This window comes from Grampus griseus (assembly GCF_964374135.1).
Source record: "Grampus griseus genome assembly, chromosome: 14".
NCBI classification, from domain to species: Eukaryota; Metazoa; Chordata; class Mammalia; order Artiodactyla; family Delphinidae; genus Grampus; species Grampus griseus.
Genome location: NC_139008.1, coordinates 13215524 through 13237560, shown reverse-complemented (window position 1 = coordinate 13237560; position 22037 = coordinate 13215524). Strand labels below are relative to the sequence as shown.

The following is a 22037-nucleotide window of genomic DNA, read 5'->3' as shown; positions in this document are numbered from 1 at the left end:
GATCCCACATGCTGCAGAGTGGCTGGGCCTGTGAGCCATGGCCGCTGAGCCTGCGCGTCCAGAGCCTGTGCTCCGCAACGGTGAGAGGCCCGCGTACCGCAAAAAAAAAACAAAAAAAAAACACTAATTCACAAAGATATATTCACCCTCCCCATGTTTACTGCAGCATTATTTACAATAGGCACAATATGGAAACAAACTACGTGTACACAAATGGATGAATGGATAAAGAGAATGTGGTACATACAGATATGAGTCAGCCACAAAAAGAGTGAAATCTTGCCAATTGCAATGACATGAATAGACTTTGGGGGCATTATGCTAAGTGAAGGAAGTCAGAGAAACAAATACTGTAAGATCTCACTTATACACACTCTTAAAAAACAAACCCAAGTTCATTGACAGAACAGATCACAGTTGCCAGAGGTGAGGAGGGGGTGGGGATGGATGAAGTGAGTCAACAGGTACAAACTCCGGTTATAAAATAAGTCATGAAGATGTATTGTACAGCACGGTGGCTATATAACCTGGTATTAGTTTCAGGTATATAACATAATGATTCGATATTTGTATATATTTTGAAGTGATCACCACAATAATTTATTTATCTAAACTTTCATTGAACTATTTATTTCTATCTTATTCTTAACTTCCAAGACCTCTTGTTCATTCTCTGATTATCACTTTAACATAGCACTTGATTCTTATTTTGTGAATAAAACAAAACATTCCATGAACTAAGACATTAATTATAGTTTTAAAGTGTGTCTGTTTCCTCCAAATGCCTTTTCTGTTGTTCTTCTTCTGGTTGCTAAGGCCCTTTATAATAGAGATTCTCCTGAAATGTCTAGGAATTCTGGTTCTCCTTTCTTATTTTAGAGTAAGACTGCTCTGCGTAGATGGAAGAGCCTTACGAATGTTTAATGAGTAGAACCCAGACATTTCGGGGATGCGGGGACCTATCAGATCCATTGGCATTTCTCTGAGGTTGAATGGCTTCCTTAGAGTGGATTCTTCCAAATCTGGACTACAGGAGTGTGAAAGCTTGCAGAGGTAATGAGGCCAAGGGTGTCCCCACTTAGTACACAGCCCTATCTTCTGTCATCTTATGAACTAAAGCCCAGAGTTCACCTTCTCCAGGGAATAAACCTCCCATGTTCCACCAGGTAGGGAAGGGCAGCGTCTGGCTCTGTAAAGTTGAAGAAAGGATCTGGGGACACAGCTATAATCCTTCTATTCAAATCTACCTCCCAGCCATCAGAGGTACCCAGAACCTCCAATTCCTGAGTCTCTGGGGTTCTGAGGTGTGGCTAGGCTATATTCTTCTGCCCTTCCCACCACTTCCCATCATATGTAGAAGGTTGGGTCTCAGCCTCATCCAGTTTGCTATGTCAGTTACCATTCATCCATCCTCTTTCCATCTTCCAAAACTTTGTGGGTGTTTCTTCCCTGCTGTGGGAGCCTAACCTGTTTTTGTCCCTTATAGGCTGTCATCCTCTGTAGTCCTTTACTATCATCTTAGTAAAGTTTCCGGAGGGACGAAATCTAAGTGGTGTATTCCAGCAGTCCCCAAACATTTTGGCACCAGGGACCGGTTTCCTGGAAGACAATTTTTCCATGGGCGCGGGGTTGGGGGGGGAAGGGGATGGTCCAGGCGGTAACGTGAGCGACGGGGAGCGGCAGATGAAGCTTCACTCACTCGTCCACCGCTCACCTCCTGCTGTGCGGCACGGTTCCTAACAGGCCACGGACCAGTACTGGTCCGCGGCCTGGGGGTTGGGGACCCCTGGTCTATTCAAGCCACCATGCTACACTATAGAGCACCACAGAGCTCTGTATCCCTCCCTGGGCGTGCCATGTTTTCATCTGCATCCCCAGCTCTGATCTTGCTATTCCCCTTCCTACTTGTCTATATGTGTCTCCTCTCTTTAATTTTCTAACCCTTAATGGGCCTTCAAGATTAAGCTACTGCATCATCTCATGCAGGAAACCTTCCCAGATCCTCCCTGTACATACTGTGTATGTCTCTGGCCTGACATACCCACATAGACCACAATGTGCTGGATTGACCTGCTTGCACATCTGTCTCCCTCCCCAGACAAGAGTATGTAGGGAAGGACTACCTTAGCCGATGTTCTGCCTCTAGTGTGGGGAAAACCATCTGGTACATAACATGTGCTCACTGATATTGTTCAACTGACCCATTTCCACTAAGCTCCACGTTGGAAGCATCTTCATTCTCACAGGACTACAAAAATAACAGCTCTGTTTATTTGCCAACATCCAAATAAGAAAGGCTAATCAGAGAGCACCAGGAAATGAAAACAGCCAGATGTTTTTGAGAGCAAAAGTCCAGGAACACAAAATAGCTTCCAACAGGGGTGATGTATGTTTTCCTAGTGATTCAAAATGAATATATGCTTATTAGGCAGAGAGAGAGATTTAACAGTTTTCTCAGCTAATGCTGCAATTTTAAATTCATTTAAGGTAATTTTCCTTATCTTGAATCTATTTTTCTCAGTAACCAGGATACTTAACTGATTTGTACAAAATCCATTTGAAAAAGAAATAATCTACTCTAAGCAAGGGCACACTGCAAATGAAAGAAAGAGAGACACCACAAATCTAACAGAAGATGAAGCATCTGTTTGAAAAGCCAAGGAGGACTACTGCCTAGAAAATAGGATATTTTCCCCCAGCATCTTGATTTTCCCACCAATCTCTCTTCTTTCACAAAGAGAAAACAACAATTCTTAAATCTGAGAGCACAGAACAAAGACCTCTCATAAACCAACCAAGACACAAACAAACTGTTTCAAAGGTAAGAATCTCAAACAAAAATTGCAAGTTGAAACAATCACAGGATGTACTCTTTCACCTACCAGCTGGGAAAAGCATTATTTAAATGCTAGTACCCAGTTTGGGAAGGGTCTAGTAAAGTTCCAATAGGAGCAGAAACTTCTATAAACTTTCCGGAGGAAAATAGCGCTATATGTATCTAGGGCCTCCAAAAGTACTCCTACAATGTGATCTAAGGATTACACCTTTAGAAGTGTGGATTAAGAAAGTAAATATCAAATCAATATACATAAAGATTTGAGTGGGGAGATATCCATCCAAGTGTTATTTATAAAAATGAAAATTTATTTTATAAAAATTATAAATATTTATAATATTATAAATATTTCATATTTCTAATAATGAAAATTTGGAAATAATCTAGATTTCTAACAATGAAAATAATGATCATAACTAATAACATCAGAAAATGCTCATGAAATAATAAATGAAAAAGAGGATAAATGAAACACACCATATGCTCATAATCTGTATAGAAAATAGACTCAAAGACAAAATACTAGTATTTTACTAGTCACCACCTCTAGGTAATGAGATCATGTTGATTTTTTAATTTTTACTTAAAAATTTTTTGTATCACGGACCTTTCTCTATGCTTCTGTATTATTTTATAAAAATTAAAAATTCTTATTTAGCTCTATTTATTTTCATAATCAGTAGTACTATTTATTGATTATGGAGGAGACGAGATAAAAGCCCCTCCACTAGTTACAAGTAACACAAGAAAATGTCACAGACATGGGTCTACGCCCAGCCATCTGATAAAGCAAGCGCCTCTGAATGACTGAATCAGAACTTACTTGGTGGGACGATAATCCGGAATGGAACGATCCAGTGAAATTTTTTCACTGAGGTAGGAATTGTAGCCATACTTCTCATGGGGTCCCTTGGCTTTCTCTTCTTCAGCCGGGGAAAGGGTAGCAGGAAGGCCCCCTTTGCCCCGCCCACCATAACCTTCAATGAGCCCAAGGGATTTAGATAAACCTAGAAAAAGGAGGGGGAGAAAAAGAATTATTTGAAAATCACCATACCAGGATATGCCACTCAGGCTCAGATATAGCTTCAGTGGAAATTTTAACATTACCTGTCACAGAAAAAATTATGTTCTCAATTTACTGATATCAGAATATGTCCTGAACACATTTCAATTGAGAGGAAGGTCAGAGCAACTGTGAGGTGTGGGGTGAAGGCTGGTCACCCATGAAGAGCCTCTCCCTCCTTTTGGGAAATGGGGTGGATGGCTGGGGCGGTCTATAAAAGGGAGAGACTGCCAAAAGCAGGGGACATGTGGACCAAGAAAGACACACAAAATGGGACAGAACTCGGGCTGTCATCCCTGCCTGATTTCCTTTCTTCATGATCAATTACCACAAGGCTAGATATTCCAGGAGGTGCGCAGTACAACACAGAAAAGGCAGCAATAAGGAACTTCCAGACTGCAGGTGTTTTTGCTTCATTTGAACAGAGAATAATATACAGATTGATTTTATCATGAGTTTAAAGTGTGTAACCATCTCCCACCGTTCTATACCTAATGGTTTTATTTAAATCTCATTTAAATGGCAAAAAGGAAATACAAAATGTTTGAGAATAAATCACAGAGAAGAAAAACCCATAAGGGTGATAACCGTGCCCAGAAGAGTAGAAGGCCTCGGTGACAAGCCTCATTGAGCAACTGCACGTTCCCAGGATGGTGGTAGCTTTATACCTATTGTTCCATTAAACGATAAACAGCTTGATGGGCAATTTTGAAATCCTACAGTTATGGGAGGTTTTACTTCTCGGCTTGAAAACTCTTGCTGTTAAGGGCTCTCATTCTCTTTTGCTATTTCAAATGCCCAAGCTACCCTGTTCACCGTCAGGCATGTGCACACACACACCCCACTTCCTTCCACGGGCAGGAAGACCATGGACCAGAGATGTAAAAAGCATCCTCAGCTTTCCTGGAGGGCAGACCACAAAGCCTAGGAGGACCACAAGCTCCCAGGAAGGCATCCTCAAGTAAGTCAAAGGCCAGTAAATCTGCTCCAGTCACAGGATGCTCCTCCACCCCATAATGGCAACACCTGTAATCCGTTTCCTGCTTCTCTGAAAATAAACATTTATTTTCTGTGATATAAAATCAAAAAGGAAAGGTTCAGCAAGCATCTCAGGATTGGTCTCAAGTGAACATCATTTTGCTACCTGAGAATCATTTCCACCGTCCATGGTGTTTTTCGGGAACCCTGACATCTTTTCTGCCCTCCACCAGCCCAACAGAGGAACCATCAACTGAGAACTGGATCACTCCAACACTTCCTGGTCACAGGAGGTGACCTGCTTCCTGGCCTTTAATCTCTCGTGCCACATCACCGTGCACCAACCATTCCAATAACATCACCTTCACTGTGCTCCAGAATCTGTAAGGACTCGTCCCAGGTCAAGTACAGACACCTGTGTTGGATTTTAAAATCACTCCCGATAGGACATTACTAGTGGGAACGCACAATGGTGCGGCTACCTTGGAAAGTACTTTGGCAGTTCTTCAAAATGCTAAGCGTAGTTTTACCATATGATCCAGCAGTTCCATTTTTTACCCTAGAGAAATGAAAAGATATGCCCACTTGAAAACTTGTACACAAATGTTCATAGAAGCATTATTCATATTAGCTGTGTCTATCAACTGATAAGTGAATAAAACAAAATGCGGTACATCCACGCAATGGGATATTATCTGGCAATAAAAAAACGATCTTTTTTAAAAAGTACAGATCTTCCTCAACTTACAAAAGAGTTACATCCCGATAAACCCATCATAAGTTGAAAATATCGTAAGTTGAAAATGCATTTAAAACATCTAACCTACCAAACATCACAGCTTAGCCTAGCTTCCCTTAAACGTGCTCAGAACACTTACCTACAGTTGGGCAAACTCGTTCTAACACAAAGCATGTTTTGTAATAAAGAGTGTTGAATATCTCATGGAATTTACTGAATACTGTACTGAAAGTGTAAAACAGAATGGTTGCATGGGTACAAAATGGTTGCAAATGTGTTGGCGGTTTACCTTCATGTTACGTGACTGACTGGGCGCCGTGGCTCGCTGCCACTGCCCAGCATCAGAAGACAGCACCGTACTGCATATTGCTGGCTCAGGAAAAGATCAAAATTCAAAGTATGGTTTCTACTGAATGCTTATCACTTTTGTACCATCATAAAGTCAAGAAAATCATAAATCGAACCACTGTAAGTCAGAGACTGTCCGTAGTGATATATACAACATGAGTGAACCTTGAAAACATGCCGAAGAAATAATGCTGGACAGGAAAGACCACATACTGTATGGTTCTGTTTACCTGAAATGCACAGAATAGGCACATCTATAGAGATAGAAAGTAGAACTGTATCTGCTTAGGGTGGTGGGTATTTGGGGAGGGAATGGGGAGTGACTGCTAACGTGTATCGAGTGTCTTTTTTGGGCGATGGAAATGTTCCGGAAATAGAGTGTGGTGATGTTTGCACAACTTTGTGAATATACTAAAAGCCACTAAATTGTACACGTTCAGTGGATGAATGATATCATGTGAAAAAAATCTCAATAAAGCTATTTTTAAAAACCCACTTATGATAGACAATTCTATTTCCAGCAAGATGGAAGGCTAAAACAACAGGAAAACTTTCCAATAAACTACCTAGAAATTCTGAATGAAAACTTTTTTAATACTGTAAATGCATAGCTGAGCTTGCAATAAGTTAAAGGAAACACCCAGAGGTAAGTTATAATCAGAGCTGAGACTATCTGCTGGGATGGGGTGAAGGATGCATTGCTCATTAACTAAAGGCTGGCGTTTTGGAGCTCAAACGTGCACAGAATACGAGACCTTTTGTACGCCTTAAATGTTTCATAATTTCTAATTATGAAGGTACTGAGTTGATCAGTGGCCCCCCGTCTACTCTGAACCTATGAGTATGACCTTATTTGGAAATAGGGGTTTTGCATATGTCATCAAATTAATATAACTGGTGTACTCATATGAGAAAAATTTAGAGACAGAAACACAGATACACGGAGGGAAGAAGGTCATTTGACAACAGATATTGAAGGATACAGCTGCCAGCCAACCAATGCCCAGGATTGCTAACAACTCCCAGAAGCTAGGAAAAGGAAAGGGAGGATTACTTCCTAGACCCTTCAGGGAAAGCATGGCCCGGCCAACATCTTGATTTCAGAATTCTAGCCTCAAACTGCGAGAGAAAAAATTTCTGTTGTTTGAAGCTATCAAGATTATGGTAATTGGTTATAGTAACTACACAAAATGAATACAATCAATATTTAAAAAACAGAGTGGAATTGGATAAAGAAAATATAGACCATGACAATACTAACCAAAAGAAAGCTGGAATCACTCTATAAACATCAGATAAAAACAGACTTTAGGGCAAACAGCCTTATGGGGATGAAGAAGGTCGTTACATAATGATAAAAGTAAAAATCCACCAGAAGCTCTTAGGAATGACAAACTACCAAGCACCTAACAACATAGCTTCAAATCACATAAAGCAAAGATGGACCACATTACAAGAAGAAATGAACAAATCCACAATCATAGTGGGAAATATTAACACATCTCTCAGTACTGAACAGATAAGGACAAAAATTGAGCAAAGATACGGTAGAACTGAACAACAAAATTAAGATGTTTGATCTAATGGACATTGTACCTGACTTTCTAATAATCGTACATTCTCTACAAGAGTATATGGAACATTTAAACAATTGACAGGCCACAAAAAAGTCTCAGCCTAGCTTACAGATCATCTTTGAACATAAAGCAATAAAAAACAGAAGCCAACAATAAAAGACCACAAAGGATTCACACATTTGGGCAGTTTTAAAAGACTTCTAAAACAAATATGGGTCAAACAATTAATCATATTGCCATTAGAAGTTACATGAAACTAACAGAACATGAAACAGTACATCTCAAAGCTTGTAGGATCGTGCTAATGCAATACTTGGAAGTAACTATATAAATGTGTATATTAAGGGGGGAAAAGGAAGAACTGATAATTAATAAGGTAAGCATATAACCCAAGGAATTAGAAAAAAAAAGAGAGGAAGCCCAAAGAAAGCAATAATAAACAAAAGAACAAAAACTAATGAAACAAAAGAAAGACATCAAGTAAGAAAGGAGTAACAGGGAAGGATGGAGAAAGAGGAAGGAAGGAAGAAACGAAGGAACGAAGGGAGGGAGGGAGGGAGGAAAGAGAGAGAGAGAAACTAAAAGAAAAAAAGATGGGTGGGAGGAAATAACCTCAGCAAGACTGGGGATAAAAAGAGATAGAGAGAAGGTACATGGTCCCTTCAGGGAGGACTTATCTATTCATCACAGTAAACACAGTGCCTAGGTCCCCCAATATTTTTAAGGGTTCAGGAAGATGTTTAAATTTCTTTTAAAATCAGAAAGACACAGTTATCAAATAAGATTTTTAATACTCTTTTTTAAATTCTTGTTTTATTGTTTTTCTGTGAAGGCCAAAGTGCTTAGGGCCCACGAGATTCATTATGCAGCCTTGGTTCCCTTGAGGTTAGATTTTATCTGTACGTGACAAGGTACCTAAAGCATGGAGAAGGAAAGTAACAGGATCTGAGGCACAATTTACAATTTTTACCTAGAAGGTAGACAGCACAAGGACAGACCCCAGGCACTAACAGTAAGGCCAACTACCATTTATTGAGCATCTGTTGCGTGCTGGGAAGCACCCTGCTAAGTGCTTGACATATATTCTATCACTGTTTCATCTAATCTTTTGAAAACCTCATGAGGAAGGTATGATAATGATCTCTGTTTGACAAATAAGGACACTGAATCTGAGAACGTGGTAACTTTGTTAAGGTTCTGCAGCTGTTAAAGGAAGATGAGACCTGAGTTCTGGATATAGTTAGAGATACAAGGGAGGATAAAACCTGGTCTCTGTGACAGATAAGGAGACTAGTTCTGGAGCTGCTGCAGTAGCCCAGACCAGGATAGAAGGGGCATCATGTTAAGGTATGAGGGGTGGTGATCAAAAAGAGAGGAGTGATTTGAGAAACATTTAAGAGATATCATCACAAGGCAGGAGACAGACACGAGTTAGGGTGAGAGAGAAGGAATAAGTGAGTGAGCTTGGGGTTTCCAGCGAGAGGACTGAGTGGCAATATCACTCACAAAACAGGGCACACAGAAGAAAGTACGAGAAGATGCATTCTGCTCTCTACATGTGGTATATGGAGCATTCATGGGACATTCAGATAGGATCATATGCCCAGTGGGGAGCTGAAACACGTGGGCATGGAAGTTCAGAAGGTAGAGGAGGCCCAAAACATGAACCCTGGCAGCTATCAGTTTGGAGGGGAACGTAGCCATTGTAAGGAGTGGGAGGGCCAAGATGTTGAGTAGCAAGAACAAAGAGACAATGCTCAGGAAGTGTTCTCTGACCACACGCCCTCTTATGCTTCCACCATATCTACAGGAGGAGTTGCATACTTTTAGGACTTACTACTTCTGTACTCTGCACGCATGTTCTCTCACTGAAGCTTCCTTTGAAGCTCAAGACTTCAAGGAAGGCTTAAAAGGATGGAGAAACATCTCAATACCAACCAAGTGCTTAAACTTTCTGCTGTCTTCATAAATCCACTTGACCACTCTCTCCCCACCCACTGTTGACTGTTGTTTAGGCTTTAAAATTTTTAAATGCTTTTGTATCCATTTTTCTCTTAGGCAGGCAGGGTAGATATTACCATGATCACTTTAGAGATGAAAAAAATGGAGGCTTAGAAGGGTTAATTATTTCACCATCCAAAAGTAATGGAGACAGAATAAGACATTCCACCCAGCTCCGAACAAACACACAAATACTCCGCCCAGGAAATTTTGTAGGAAGGAAGAATCCAGTGTTCAAAACACAATGAAGAATGGTAAATAAATGGTAATACACTCATTAAAAAGGAATACTATACAGCAACGAGAATGAACGACTTACAGATAAACAGATAAATCTCATAGACTTCACGTAAAGAGCAAGCATCAAAAATGCACAGAATTGAGGGGCACCTTCAAGATGGCGGACAAGTAGGATGTGGAGATCACCTTCCTCCCCACAAATACATCAAAACTACATCTACACGTGGAACAACTCCTACAGAACACCTACTGAATGATGGAAGAAGACCTCAGACTTCCCAAAAGGCAAAAAACTCCCCACGTACCTGGGTAGGGCAAAAGAAAAAAGGAAAAACAGGTCTTCCCTGGTGGCGCAGTGGTTGAGAGTCCGCCTGCCGATGCAGGGGACATGGGTTCGTGCCCCGGTCCGGGAAGATCCCACATGCCACGGAGCGGCTGGGCCAGTGAGCCGTGGCCACTGAGCCTGTGCGTCCGGAGCCTGTGCTCTGCAATGGGAGAGGCCACAGCAGTGAGAGGCCCGCGTACCACAAAAAACAAAAACAAAAAAAGGAAAAACAGAGAAAAAAGAATAGGGACAGGACCTGCACCTCTGGGAGGGAGCTGTGAAGGAGGAAAAGTTTCCACACACTAGGAAGCCCCTTCACTGGTGGAGACGAGGGTGGCAGGGCAGGGAAGCTTAGGAGCCAAAGAGGAGAGTGCAGCAATAGGGGTGCAGAGGGCAAAGCGGAAAGATTCCCACACAGAGGATCGGTGCCGACCGGCACTCACCAGGCCGAGAGGCTTGTGTGCTCACCCGGCGGGACGGGTTGGGGCTGGGAGCTGAGGCTCAGGCTTCAGAGGTCAGATCCCAGGGAGAGGACTGGGGTCAGCTGCATGAACACAGCCTGAAGGGGCTACTGCGCCACAGCTAGCCAGGAGGGAGTCCGGGAAAAGGTCTGGAACTACCGAAGAGGCAAGAGACCATTGTTTCAGGGTGCGCAAGGAGAGGAGATTCAGAGCCTAAACGAGCTACAGAGACGGGCGCGAGCCGCAGCTATCAGCGTGGACACCAGAGATGGGCATGAGATGCTAGGGCTGCTACTGCAGCCACCAAGAAACCTGTGTGCAAGCACAAGTCACTAACCACACCCCCCGGGAGCCTGTGCTGCCCGCCACTGCCAGGGTCCCGTGATCCAGGGACAACTTCCCCGGCAGAATGCACGGCGCGCCTCAGGCTAGTACAACGTCATGCTGGCCTCTGCCGCCGCGGGCTCGCCCGGCATCCATACCCCTCCCTCCCCCTGCCTGAGTGAGCCAGAGCCCCCGAATCAGCGGCTCCTTTAACCCCATCCTGTCCGAAGAACAGATGCCCTCCGGCGACCTACACGCAGAGGCGGGGCCAAATCCAAAGCTGAGTCCCGGGAACTGTGCGAACAAAGAAGAGAAAGGGAAATCTCTCCCAGCAGCCTCAGGAGCAGCAGATTAAATCTCCACAATCAACTTGATGTACCTGCATCTGTGGAACACCTGAATAGACAACGAATCAACCCAAAATTGAGGCGGTGGACTTTGGGAGCCACAGTAGACTGGGGGTTGGCTGTATGCGACTGACTGGTTTCTGGTTTTATGTTTATCTTAGTTTAGTATTTAGAGATTACTATCACTGGTAGATTTGTTTATTGATTTGGTTGCTCTCTTCCTTTTATATATATACTTTTTTTTTCCTTTTTCTCTTTTTGTGAGTGTGTATGTGTATGCTTCTTAGTGTGATTTTGTCTGTATAGCTTTGCTTTTGCCATTTGTCCTAGGTTTCTATCTGGGGTTTTTGGGGGTTTTTTTAAGTATAGTTTTTAGTGCTTGTTATCATTTGTGGATTTGTTTTTGATTTGGTTGCTCTCTTCTTTCTTTCTCTCTTTTTTTAAATTACTTTTCTATTTTTTTATTTTTAATAAGTTTTTTCTATTTTAATAACTTTATTATTTTATTTATTTTTCTTTTGTTCGTTCTTTTTTTTTCTCCATTTTCTTCTGAGTCGTGTGGGTGACAGGGTCTTGGTGCTCTGGCCGGGTGTCAGGCCTGAGCCTCCGAGGTAGGAAAGCCGAGATCAGGACACTGGTCCACCAGACACCTCCTGGCCTCACGTAATATCAAACGGTGAAAGCTCTCCCAGAGATCTCCAACTCAATGCTAAGACCCAGCTCCACTCAACGACCAGCAAGCTACAGTACTGGACACCCTATGCCAAACAACTAGCAAGACAGGAACACAACCCCACCCATTAGCAGAGAAGCTGCCTAAAATCATAATAAGGTCAAAGACACCCCAAAACACACCACCGGACGTGGTCCTGCCCACCAGAAAGACAAGATCCAGCCTCATTCACCAGAACACAGGCACTAGTACCCTCCACCAGGAAGCCTACACAACCCACTGAACCAACCTTAGCCACTGGGGGCAGACACCAAAAACAACGGGAACTAGGAACCTGCAGCCTGCCAAAAGGAGACCTCAAACACAGTAAGATAAGCAAAATGAGAAGACAGAGAAACACACAGCAGATAAAGGAGTGAGGTAAAAACCCACCAGACCAAAGAAATGAAGAGGAAATAGGCAGTCTACCTGAAAAAGAATTCAGAATAATGACAGTAAAGATGATCCAAAATCTTGGAAATGGAGAAAATACAAGAAACGTTTAACAAGGACCTAGAAGAGCTAAAGAGCAAACAAACAACGATGAACAACACAATAAATGAAATTAAAAATTCTCTAGAAGGAAACAGTAGCAGAATAACTGAGGCAGAAGAACGGATAAGTGACCTGGAAGATAAAATAGTGGAAATAACTACTGCAGAGCAGAAAAAAGAAAAAAGAATGAAAAGAATTGTGGACAGTCTCAGAGACCTCTGGGACAACATTAAACACACCAACATTCGAATTATAAGGGTCCCAGATGTAGAAGAGAAAGAAAAAGGGACTGAGAAAATATTTGAAGGGATTACAGTTGAAGACTTCCCTAATATGGGAAAGGAAATAGTTAATCAAGTCCAGGAAGCACAAAGAGTCCTATACAGGGTAAATCCAAGGAGAAACATGCCAAGACATATTCATCAAACTATCAAAACTTAAATGCAAACAAAAAATATTAAAAACAGCAAGGGAAAAGCAACAATTAACATAAAAGGGAATCTCCATAAGGTTAATAGCTGATCTTTCAGCAGAAACTCTGCAAGCCAGAAGTGAGGGGCAGGACATATTTAAAGTGATGAAAGGGAAAAACCTACAATCAAGATTTCTCTACCCAGCAAGGATCTCATTCAGATTCAACAGAGAAATTAAAACCTTTACAGACAAGCAAAAGCTAAGAGAATTCAGCACCACCAAACCAGCTCTACAACAAATGCTAAAGGAACTTCTCTAGGCAGGAAACACAAGAGAAGGAAAAGCCTTACAATAACAAACCCAAAGGAATTAAGAAAATAGTAATAGGAACATATATATCAATAAGTACCTTAAATGTAAATGGATAAAATGCTCCAACCAAAAGACACAGACTGGCTGAATGGATGCAAAAATAAGACCCGTATATATGCTGTCTACCAGAGACCCACTTCAGACCTAGGGACACATACAGACTGAAAGTGATGGGATGGAAAAAGATATTCCAAGCAAATGGAAATCAAAAGAAACCTGGAGTAGCAACTCTCATATCAGACAAAATAGAATTTAAAATAAAGACTATTACAAGAGACAATGAAGGACACTAAATAATGATCAGGGGATAAATCCAAGAAGAAGATATAACAATTGTAAATATTTATACGCCCAGCATAGGAGCACCTCAATACATAAGGCAAATGCTAACAGCCATAAAAGGGGATCTCAATAGTAACACAATCACAGTAGGGGACTTTAACACCCCACTTTCACCAATGGACAGATAATCTAAAATGAAAATAAATATGGAAATACAAGCTTTAAATGATACATTAAACAAGATGGGCTTAATTGATATTTACAGGACATTCCATTCAAAACAGCAGATTACACTTTCTTCTCAAGTGCTCATGAAACATTCTCCAGGATAGATCATATCTTGGGTCACAAATCAAGACTTGGTAAATTTAAGAAAATGGAAATCGTATCAAGTATTTTTTCCGACCACAACTCTATAAGACTAGATATAAATTACAGGAAAAAAATGTGTAAAAAATACAAACACATGGAGGCTAAACAATACACTACTAAATAACCAAGAGATCACTGAGGAAATCTGGTGGGGGTGGGGGTGGTGGTGGTGGTGGTGGTGGTGGTGGTGTGATAAACTGGGAGATTGTGATTGACATATATACACTAATATGTGTAAAATGGATAACTAATAAGAACCTGCTGTGTAAAAAAATAAATTAAATTTAATTTAAAAAAAAAGAGAAAATCAAAAAATACCTAGAAACAAATGACAATGAAACCATGAAGACCCAAATTCTATGGGATGCAGCAAAAGCAGTTCTAAGAGGGAAGTTTACAGCAATACAATCCTACCTCAAGAAACAAGAAACATCTCAAATAAACAACCTAGCCTTACACCTAAAGCAATCACAGAAAGAAGAACAAAAAAACCCCAAAGTTAGCAGAATGAAAGAAATCATAAAGACAAGATCAGAAATAAAAGGAAAAGAAATGAAGGAAACAAGAGCAAAGATCAATAAAACTAAAAGCTGGTTCTTTGGGAAGATAAACAAAATTGATAAACCATTAGCCCGACTTGTCAAGAAAAAAAGGGAGAAGTCTCAAATCAACAGAAATAGAAATGAAAAAGGAGAAGTAACAATTGACAATGCAGAAATACAAAGGATCATGAGAGATTACTACAAGCAACTATATGAAGAAATGGACAAATTCTTAGAAAAGCACAACCTTCTGAGACTGAACCAGGAGGAAATAGAAAATATAAACAGACCAATCACAAGCACTGAAATTGAGACTGTGATTAAATATCTTCCAACAAACAAAAGCCCAGGACCAGACGGCTTCACAGGCGAATGCTATCAAAACATTTAGAGAAGACCTAACACCTATCCTTCTCAAACTCTTCCAATATATAGCAGAGGGAGGGACACTCCCAAACTCCTTCTACAAGGCCACCATCACCCTGACACCAAAACCAAAGATGCCACAAAAAAAGAAAACTACAAGCCAATATCACTGATGAACACAGATGCAAAAATCCTCAACAAAATACTAGCAAACAGAATCTAACAGCACATTAAAAGGATCATACACCATGATCAAGTGGGGTTTGTCCCAGGAATGCAAGGATTCTTCAATATACGTGAATCAATCAATGTGATACACCATATTAACAAATTGAAGAAGAAAAACCATATGATCATCTCAATAGATTGAGAAAAAGCTTTTGACAAAGTTCAACATCCATTTATGATAAAAACTCTCTAGAAAGTGGGCATAGAGGGAACCTACCTCAACATAATAAAGGCCATATATGACAAACCCACAGCCAACATCGTTCTCAATGGTGAAAAACTGAAAGCATTTCCACTAAGATCATGAACAAGACAAGGTTGCCCACTCTCACCACTACTATTCAACATAGTTTTGGAAGTTTTAACCACAGCAATCACAGAAGAAAAAGAAATAAAAGGAATCCAAACTAGAAAAGAAGAAGTAAAACTGTTACTGCTTGCAAATGAATGATAGTATACATAGAATATCCTAAAAATGCTACCAGAAAACTACTAGAGCTAATCAATGAATTTTGTAAAGTAGCAGGATAAAAAATTAATGCACAGAAATCTCTTGCATTCCTACACACTGATGACAATATATCTGAAAGAGAAATTAAGGGAACACTCCCATTTACCATTGCAACAAAAAGAATAAAATACCTAGGAATAAACCTACCTAAGGAGACAAAAGACCTATATGCAGAAAATTATAAGACACAGATGAAAGAAATTAAAGATGATACAAACAGATGGAGAGATAGACAATATTCTTGGATTGGAAGAATTAACATTGTGAAAATGACTATACTACCCAAAGCAATCTACAAATTCAATGCAATCTCTATCAAACTATCATTGACATTTTTCACAGAACTAGAACAAAAAATTTCACAATTTGTATGGAAACACAAAAGATTCCGAATAGCCAAAGCAGCCTTGAGAAAGAAAAACGGAGCTGGAGGAATCGGGCTCCTGGACTTCAGACTATACTACAAAGCTACAGTAATCAAGACAGTATGGTACTGGCACAAAAACAGAAATATAGAGCAATGGAACAGGATAAGAAGCCCAGAGATAAACCCACGCACATATGGTCACCTTATCTTTGATAAAGGAGGCAAAAATATACAATGGAGAAGACAGCCTCTTACATAAGTGGTGCTGGGAAAACTGGACAACTACATGTAAAAGAATGAAATTAGAACACTCCCTGACACCATACACAAAAATAAACTCTAAATGGATTAAAGACCTAAATGTAAGGCCAGACACTATCAAACTCTTAGAGGAAAACATAGGCAGAACACTCCATGACATAAATCACAGCAAGATCCTTTTTGACCCATCTCCTAGAGAAATGAAAATAAAACCAAAAATAAACAAATGGGACCTAATGAAACTTAAAAGCATTTGCACAGGGCTTCCCTGGTGGCACAGTGGTTGAGAGTCCGCCTGCCAATGCAGGGGACACGGGTTCGTGCCCCGGTCCAGGAAGATCCCACATGCCACGAAGCGGCTGGGCCCATGAGCCATGGCCGCTGAGCCTGCGCGTCCGGAGCCTGTGCTCCGCAACGGGAGAGGCCACAGCAGTGAGAGGCCCGCGTACCGCAAAAAAAAAGGAAAAAAAAAAAAGCATTTGCACAAAAAAGGAAACCATAAACAAGACTAAAAGATAACCCTCAGAATGGGAGAAAATATTTACAAATGAAGCAACTGACAAAGGATTAATCTCCAAAATATACAAGCAGCTCATGCAGCTCAATATCAAAAAAAAACCAAACAACTCAATCCAAAATGGGCAGAAGACCTAAATAGACATTTTTCCAAAGAAGACATACAGATGGCCAAGAGGCACATGAAAGGATGCTCAATATCACTAATCATTAGAGGAATACAAATCAAAACTACAATGAGGTATCATCACCTCACACCGGTCAGAATGGCCACCATCAAAAAATCTGAAAACAATAAATGCAGGTGAGGGTGTGGAGAAAAGGGAACCCTCTTGCACTGTTGGTGGGAATGTAAATTAATACAGCCACTGTGGAGAACAGTATGGAGTGTCCTCAAGAAACTAAAAATAGAACTACCATACAACCCAGCAATCCCACTACTGGGCATATACACTGAGAAAACCATAATTTAAAAAGAGTCATATACAGTAATGTTCATTGCAGCTCTATTTACAACAGCCAGGAGATGGAAGCAACCTAACTATCCATTGACAGATGAATGGGTAAAGAAGATGTGGCACATGTATACAATGGAATATTACGCAGCCATAAAAAGAAACGAAATTGAGTTATTTGTAGTGAGGTGGATGGACCTAGAGACTCATACAGAGTGAAGTAAGTCAGAAAGTAAAAAACAAATACCGTATGCTAACACATATAAATGGAATCAAAAAAAAAAAGGTTCTGAAGAACGTAGGGCCAGGACAGAAATAAATATGCAGACATAGAAAATGGATTTGAGGACACAGTGAGGGGGAAGGGTAAGCTGGGATGAAGTGAGACAGTGGCATGGACATATATACACTACCAAATGTAAAATAGCTAGCTAGTGGGAAGCAGCCACATAGCACAGGGAGATCAGCTCGGTGCTTTGTGACCACCTAGAGGGGTGGGATAGGGAGGGTGGGAGGGAGATGCAAGAGGGAGGAGATATGGGGACATATGTATATGTATAGTTGATTCACTTTGTTACACAGCAGAAACTAACACAGCATTGTAAAGCAATTATACTCCAATAAAGATGTTTAAAAAATGCATAGAATTCCATTTATACAAAGTTTCAAAAAGTAATCAAAATACAGTTTAGAAATAAAAATCTATGTACTGAAACTATAAACAGCAGTAAAAAAGAGCGTCGATTATGATGGGAGAAGGACACCCAAAGGACCTCAAGATCCTGGTACGCTCCATTGTAAAGCTGGGAGGGAGACACGGCTAGTATTCATTATATAATTATCACCTGACACATATGTGATATATATGATGTGTGAAATATTATGTAATTTTAGAAGATGATAAAGAGACTACTGACAGTGGGTTTTTCTCCTCATTTTGTCTGCTTTTGATCATTCACCCTGGGTTTCCCTTTTCCCTCCCCAATATTTGCAGCCTCTTCTCGAAAGCCAGAAACTCAGCCTTCTGCGGTTTTCTTGCCAGAATGGAGCCCAAGGGTCAAGAAGAGAGACTGCCCAAATGGAGCAGGATTGACCTTCAACTTAACTCAGCAGCTTTGGTGGAAAACATCTGATTCTTCCTCTTATTTCATCTGTGCACACCTTTTTCTCCCCTTGACAATACAGCGTTTCTTTTGTCCAGTCTAAATAGATAGCTTCCAATCCCAGGTCATAAAATGCCACCTCGGAGCTAAAATGCATCTCAGCTGTGTTTGCCCAGCATGCTCCCATGGACAGCCTTTCCAATGCAGGCAGAGGGGCCAGGGAGGGAATTTATTACAAAATGGCATGGGAATTAAGTCTAGGAATGCAGGCTAATCCTACCAAGGACACATGGGGAAAACCACCTCCCAAGTGAGATTTTTTTCCCCTTTCTGTGGCATTATTTCTTCCATCATGAAAGGCACCCACTTAGCAGCCTCAAAAAAGATCATTCCTCAGAGTGCAATGTGACAACTATGAATTATATATTTTGTGGTCCATGTGTTCCATTTTCCCCCCAATTGAATCTGCCAGAAAGGTTCAACAAAGCAGCAAAAATTTTCACGTGCATTTTAATGTGCTTACTTAGCAGGTCCCAGAGACTGCTGGCAACAATAAATAACAGTTCGAGTTCACCAACAAGACTCAAGTTGGTCCTTACTTAGCTGGGAGAAGATGCCACTGGGACAAGCTGCGATGACTCCATGCACCCAGGGAACCTTCTTTTCTGAAAGTGCCCTTTGCTTTTCGGCCAGAAGCAACTGTAGCCGCTGCAGAATGATATGAACGTGTAGGCATGGAAGTTGCAATTGGCAAAGAGAAGAAGGGAAAGAGGGAAGAGAATGGGGTGGCTGCTTGGCCCCCGGCCTGAGAGGACTCGGCATTGCCTTCTTCTCCCTCAAGAGGCGCTGCCTCTTGAGTTACTGTAGCTGAAGACCGCAGAGCCAAGGGATGCTATTGGCAAGAAGTTGAAAGTAAGGAAGAAGGAAGGACAAATTGAGGTCAGCCATCCCATAGAACCTCTACTGAATATTATTCATGTTTCTCTCCACCCTTTTTCTCTGCTTTATGCCCCAGGAGACAGACCTATTTAGACAGCATCATGGGTTCCCTTGCCTTCTGGCTTTGGGTTGGGCTCAACCACCAGGAGCTGCCTTGAGGAAACTGATGGACAAGAAGAGAGAGAGGTTGGGGTATTTATCCCCCAGCTCCCTCCCGACCAGGTGTGGTTTGGTAGAGGCTGCATGCTACCATGGCACAGTTGTGTTCAGGCAGGTAGCTCCTAGGGTTAGCCTAGGCTTAGAGCTAACCCCGTGTTCTGTTAACCTCTCCCTCTTCCTGCCCCTTTAGGCACTGGCATGGCAACTGCTTCCTCCTCTGTTCCTAGCCTTGGAGTAATTCACCATGCCTGGTCATTCCTTGCTGATCTCCCTTAACTCTGCCCAAACCTTTGTAAATGTTTTGCTAAAATCCCTTTAATCACCCCTTCTGAGTGTGCCACTTGTTTCTTGCTGGGATCCTGACAGATACAGCATCCTACCTGTCCCGTAGGAAGGCTTCTCCTACGGTTCCACGTCTAGGTACTTAATGGCAGGGATGTGGTCGTCCCAGTGCCTGGCCCATAGAAAGGTCTTAAAAACGGCTGAATATATATGGATGAGTAGGGATGAGATCTGAAGATTGAACTTGGAGCCATCTATCATAAAGTGATGTTGAGAAAGAAAAGTAAATACCCATGAGAAAAACATCTACTAGGAGAAGAGAAGAGGGATTACCACTACATACTATAGTACGTGTATATTCATAAAGAAAAAGAGAGTCCACACTGATGAATGTCACAGGGAAATCAAGCCTGAAAAGGGCCATTTGGTTTGGCAGTGAAAAGGGCCCTGGTAACCTTGAAGATGGCCATGCCAGCGACATTAAGTGCTTCCAGGGCAGTGTTTTGCATTCTGGCTATAACCAACCAGAGTATCAAATTTAAAAATTTTCTATCTGTAAAAACAACAACTATGACAGTACACTTAGACATAACTTTAACCAATAGGAGGAAAATTATAAAATTTTACTAAATGGATAAAATGAGACATATATAAACTGGCAGAGGGAGACATGTTTCTTAATTAGAAGATGGAATGTTATGAAGATACCATTATTTCTTTTTAATGTACAGGTTTAATGTAATTCCAAATGGAATTTTTTTTCTGAAACATAACAAAAGGTTCTAAAATTAACCTAGAAGAACACAGAGGTAATAAAACTTAGATATTTTTCTAAAAGAAGAAAACTGAGGGGGGGGCCTATCTGATATTAAGAAATAAAGCAATACTAATTAAAATGCTATGGTTAGGGAGGGTGGGAGGGAGGGAGATGCAAGAAGGAAGAGATATGGGGACATATGTATATGTATAACTGATTCACTTTGTTACAAAGCAGAAACTAACACACCATTGTAAAGCGATTATACTCCAATAAAGATGTTAAAAAAAGAAGTGCTATGGTGACTGAGAGGAAATTTACATAGATGCAGAGAGGTTAGAGCATAGATGCTCTAAACTATATATTCTTTTCTCAAATAGCCACCCAATTTTCCAAATATTAATTAATAAAAATAACCTCCACCTCTGAAATTTGAGAAATCCCCTTCTAGTGCAGTTGAGTCAACACCAAATTTCTGCAGGACACCTCACGTGGATGAGGAAGCAGCTTCATCTATCTCACACTGAGCCCAGGAGTCCCGAGGTCTCCTGGCTCGATAACTGCTCAGCAAGAATAAATCACTCTGCCCACCTCTGTCTTCGGTTTGGCCCAAGCTACAAAGGCTCCATGGCCAAGGTTGTAAGTCAGCTCGCAGCTACCTTCCCACCTCCCTGCATACAACTAATGACATCATTTTCTCCAGGGTCACAGTTTAAACTGACGAGTTTACAGATAACCAGCGTTATTCTTTCAGAAACAGGGACGCAACTCAAAACACACGCACACACTCCAGGGTAGAGACAGAAACAAAATGCAGTCTGGTGCCTCGTCAACCCATAAAGCTCCTCGTCATCTTGGCAGCCACAGCCTAGTGTGGGGGAACCACACCCACCAACACAGACACACACAACACACACACGCACGGACACACACAAACACACACACAGCCAAAGAGCCCAGCATGTCGCATGGCCTTCTTCCATTGGGAAAGCGTGTGTTGGGGGGTCTCTACAGAGGCCCCAACGCCTCCTGAAAGTCACAGAGTCCCAGGGAGATCCCACACGATGTCAAAGCATTTGGAAGCTGATAAAACTTACACTCAGGAAGTCACAGCCATAAGCTTAATAGTGAGCAGTAATTCCAGGCTTATTCCGGAATTCCATGTACACCTGGGAGGGTGAGGGGGCCTTCCCGAGGAAGCCAGCATGATCACAGAGACAGAGAGGAATGTGTGAAGAAGAGCCAGGAAGGGAGTTAACCTATCAGCTAGGAAAACACACTGAAAAGTTCTAATTATTAAGATAGTGAGTACATACATATAAGGGAACATTACTCAGCCATTTAATAAAGAACGAAATAATGCCATTTGCAGCGACATGGATGGACCTAGAGATTGTCATACTGAGTGAAGTAAGTCAGACAGAGACAAATATCATATGCTATCGCTCATACGTGGAATCTAAAAAACTGGTACAAATGAACTTATTTACAAAACAGAAATAGAATCCCAGGTGTAGAAAACAAACGTATGGTTACCAAGGGGGGAAGTGGGGGAGGGATAAATTGGGAGACTGGGACTGACATATACCCACTACTATATATAAAAGAGATAACTAATAAGAACCTGCTGTATAGCACAGGGAACTCTATTCAATACTCTGTAAT

The 22037-nt window shown here is 41.3% G+C and overlaps 1 protein-coding gene across 1 annotated transcript in view; it reads right to left on the bottom strand.

The window, feature by feature from the left end:
* The window catches only part of GALNT17 (polypeptide N-acetylgalactosaminyltransferase 17), a gene marked incomplete at both ends in the record, with an annotated part of 443002 nt that overhangs the window by 262463 nt on the left and 158502 nt on the right, over positions 1–22037 (bottom strand). The window contains one exon of the mRNA XM_082671029.1: positions 3660–3843. Coding sequence (XP_082527155.1) covers positions 3660–3843 — 184 coding nt within the window. The remainder of the gene's footprint in view (positions 1–3659; positions 3844–22037) is intronic.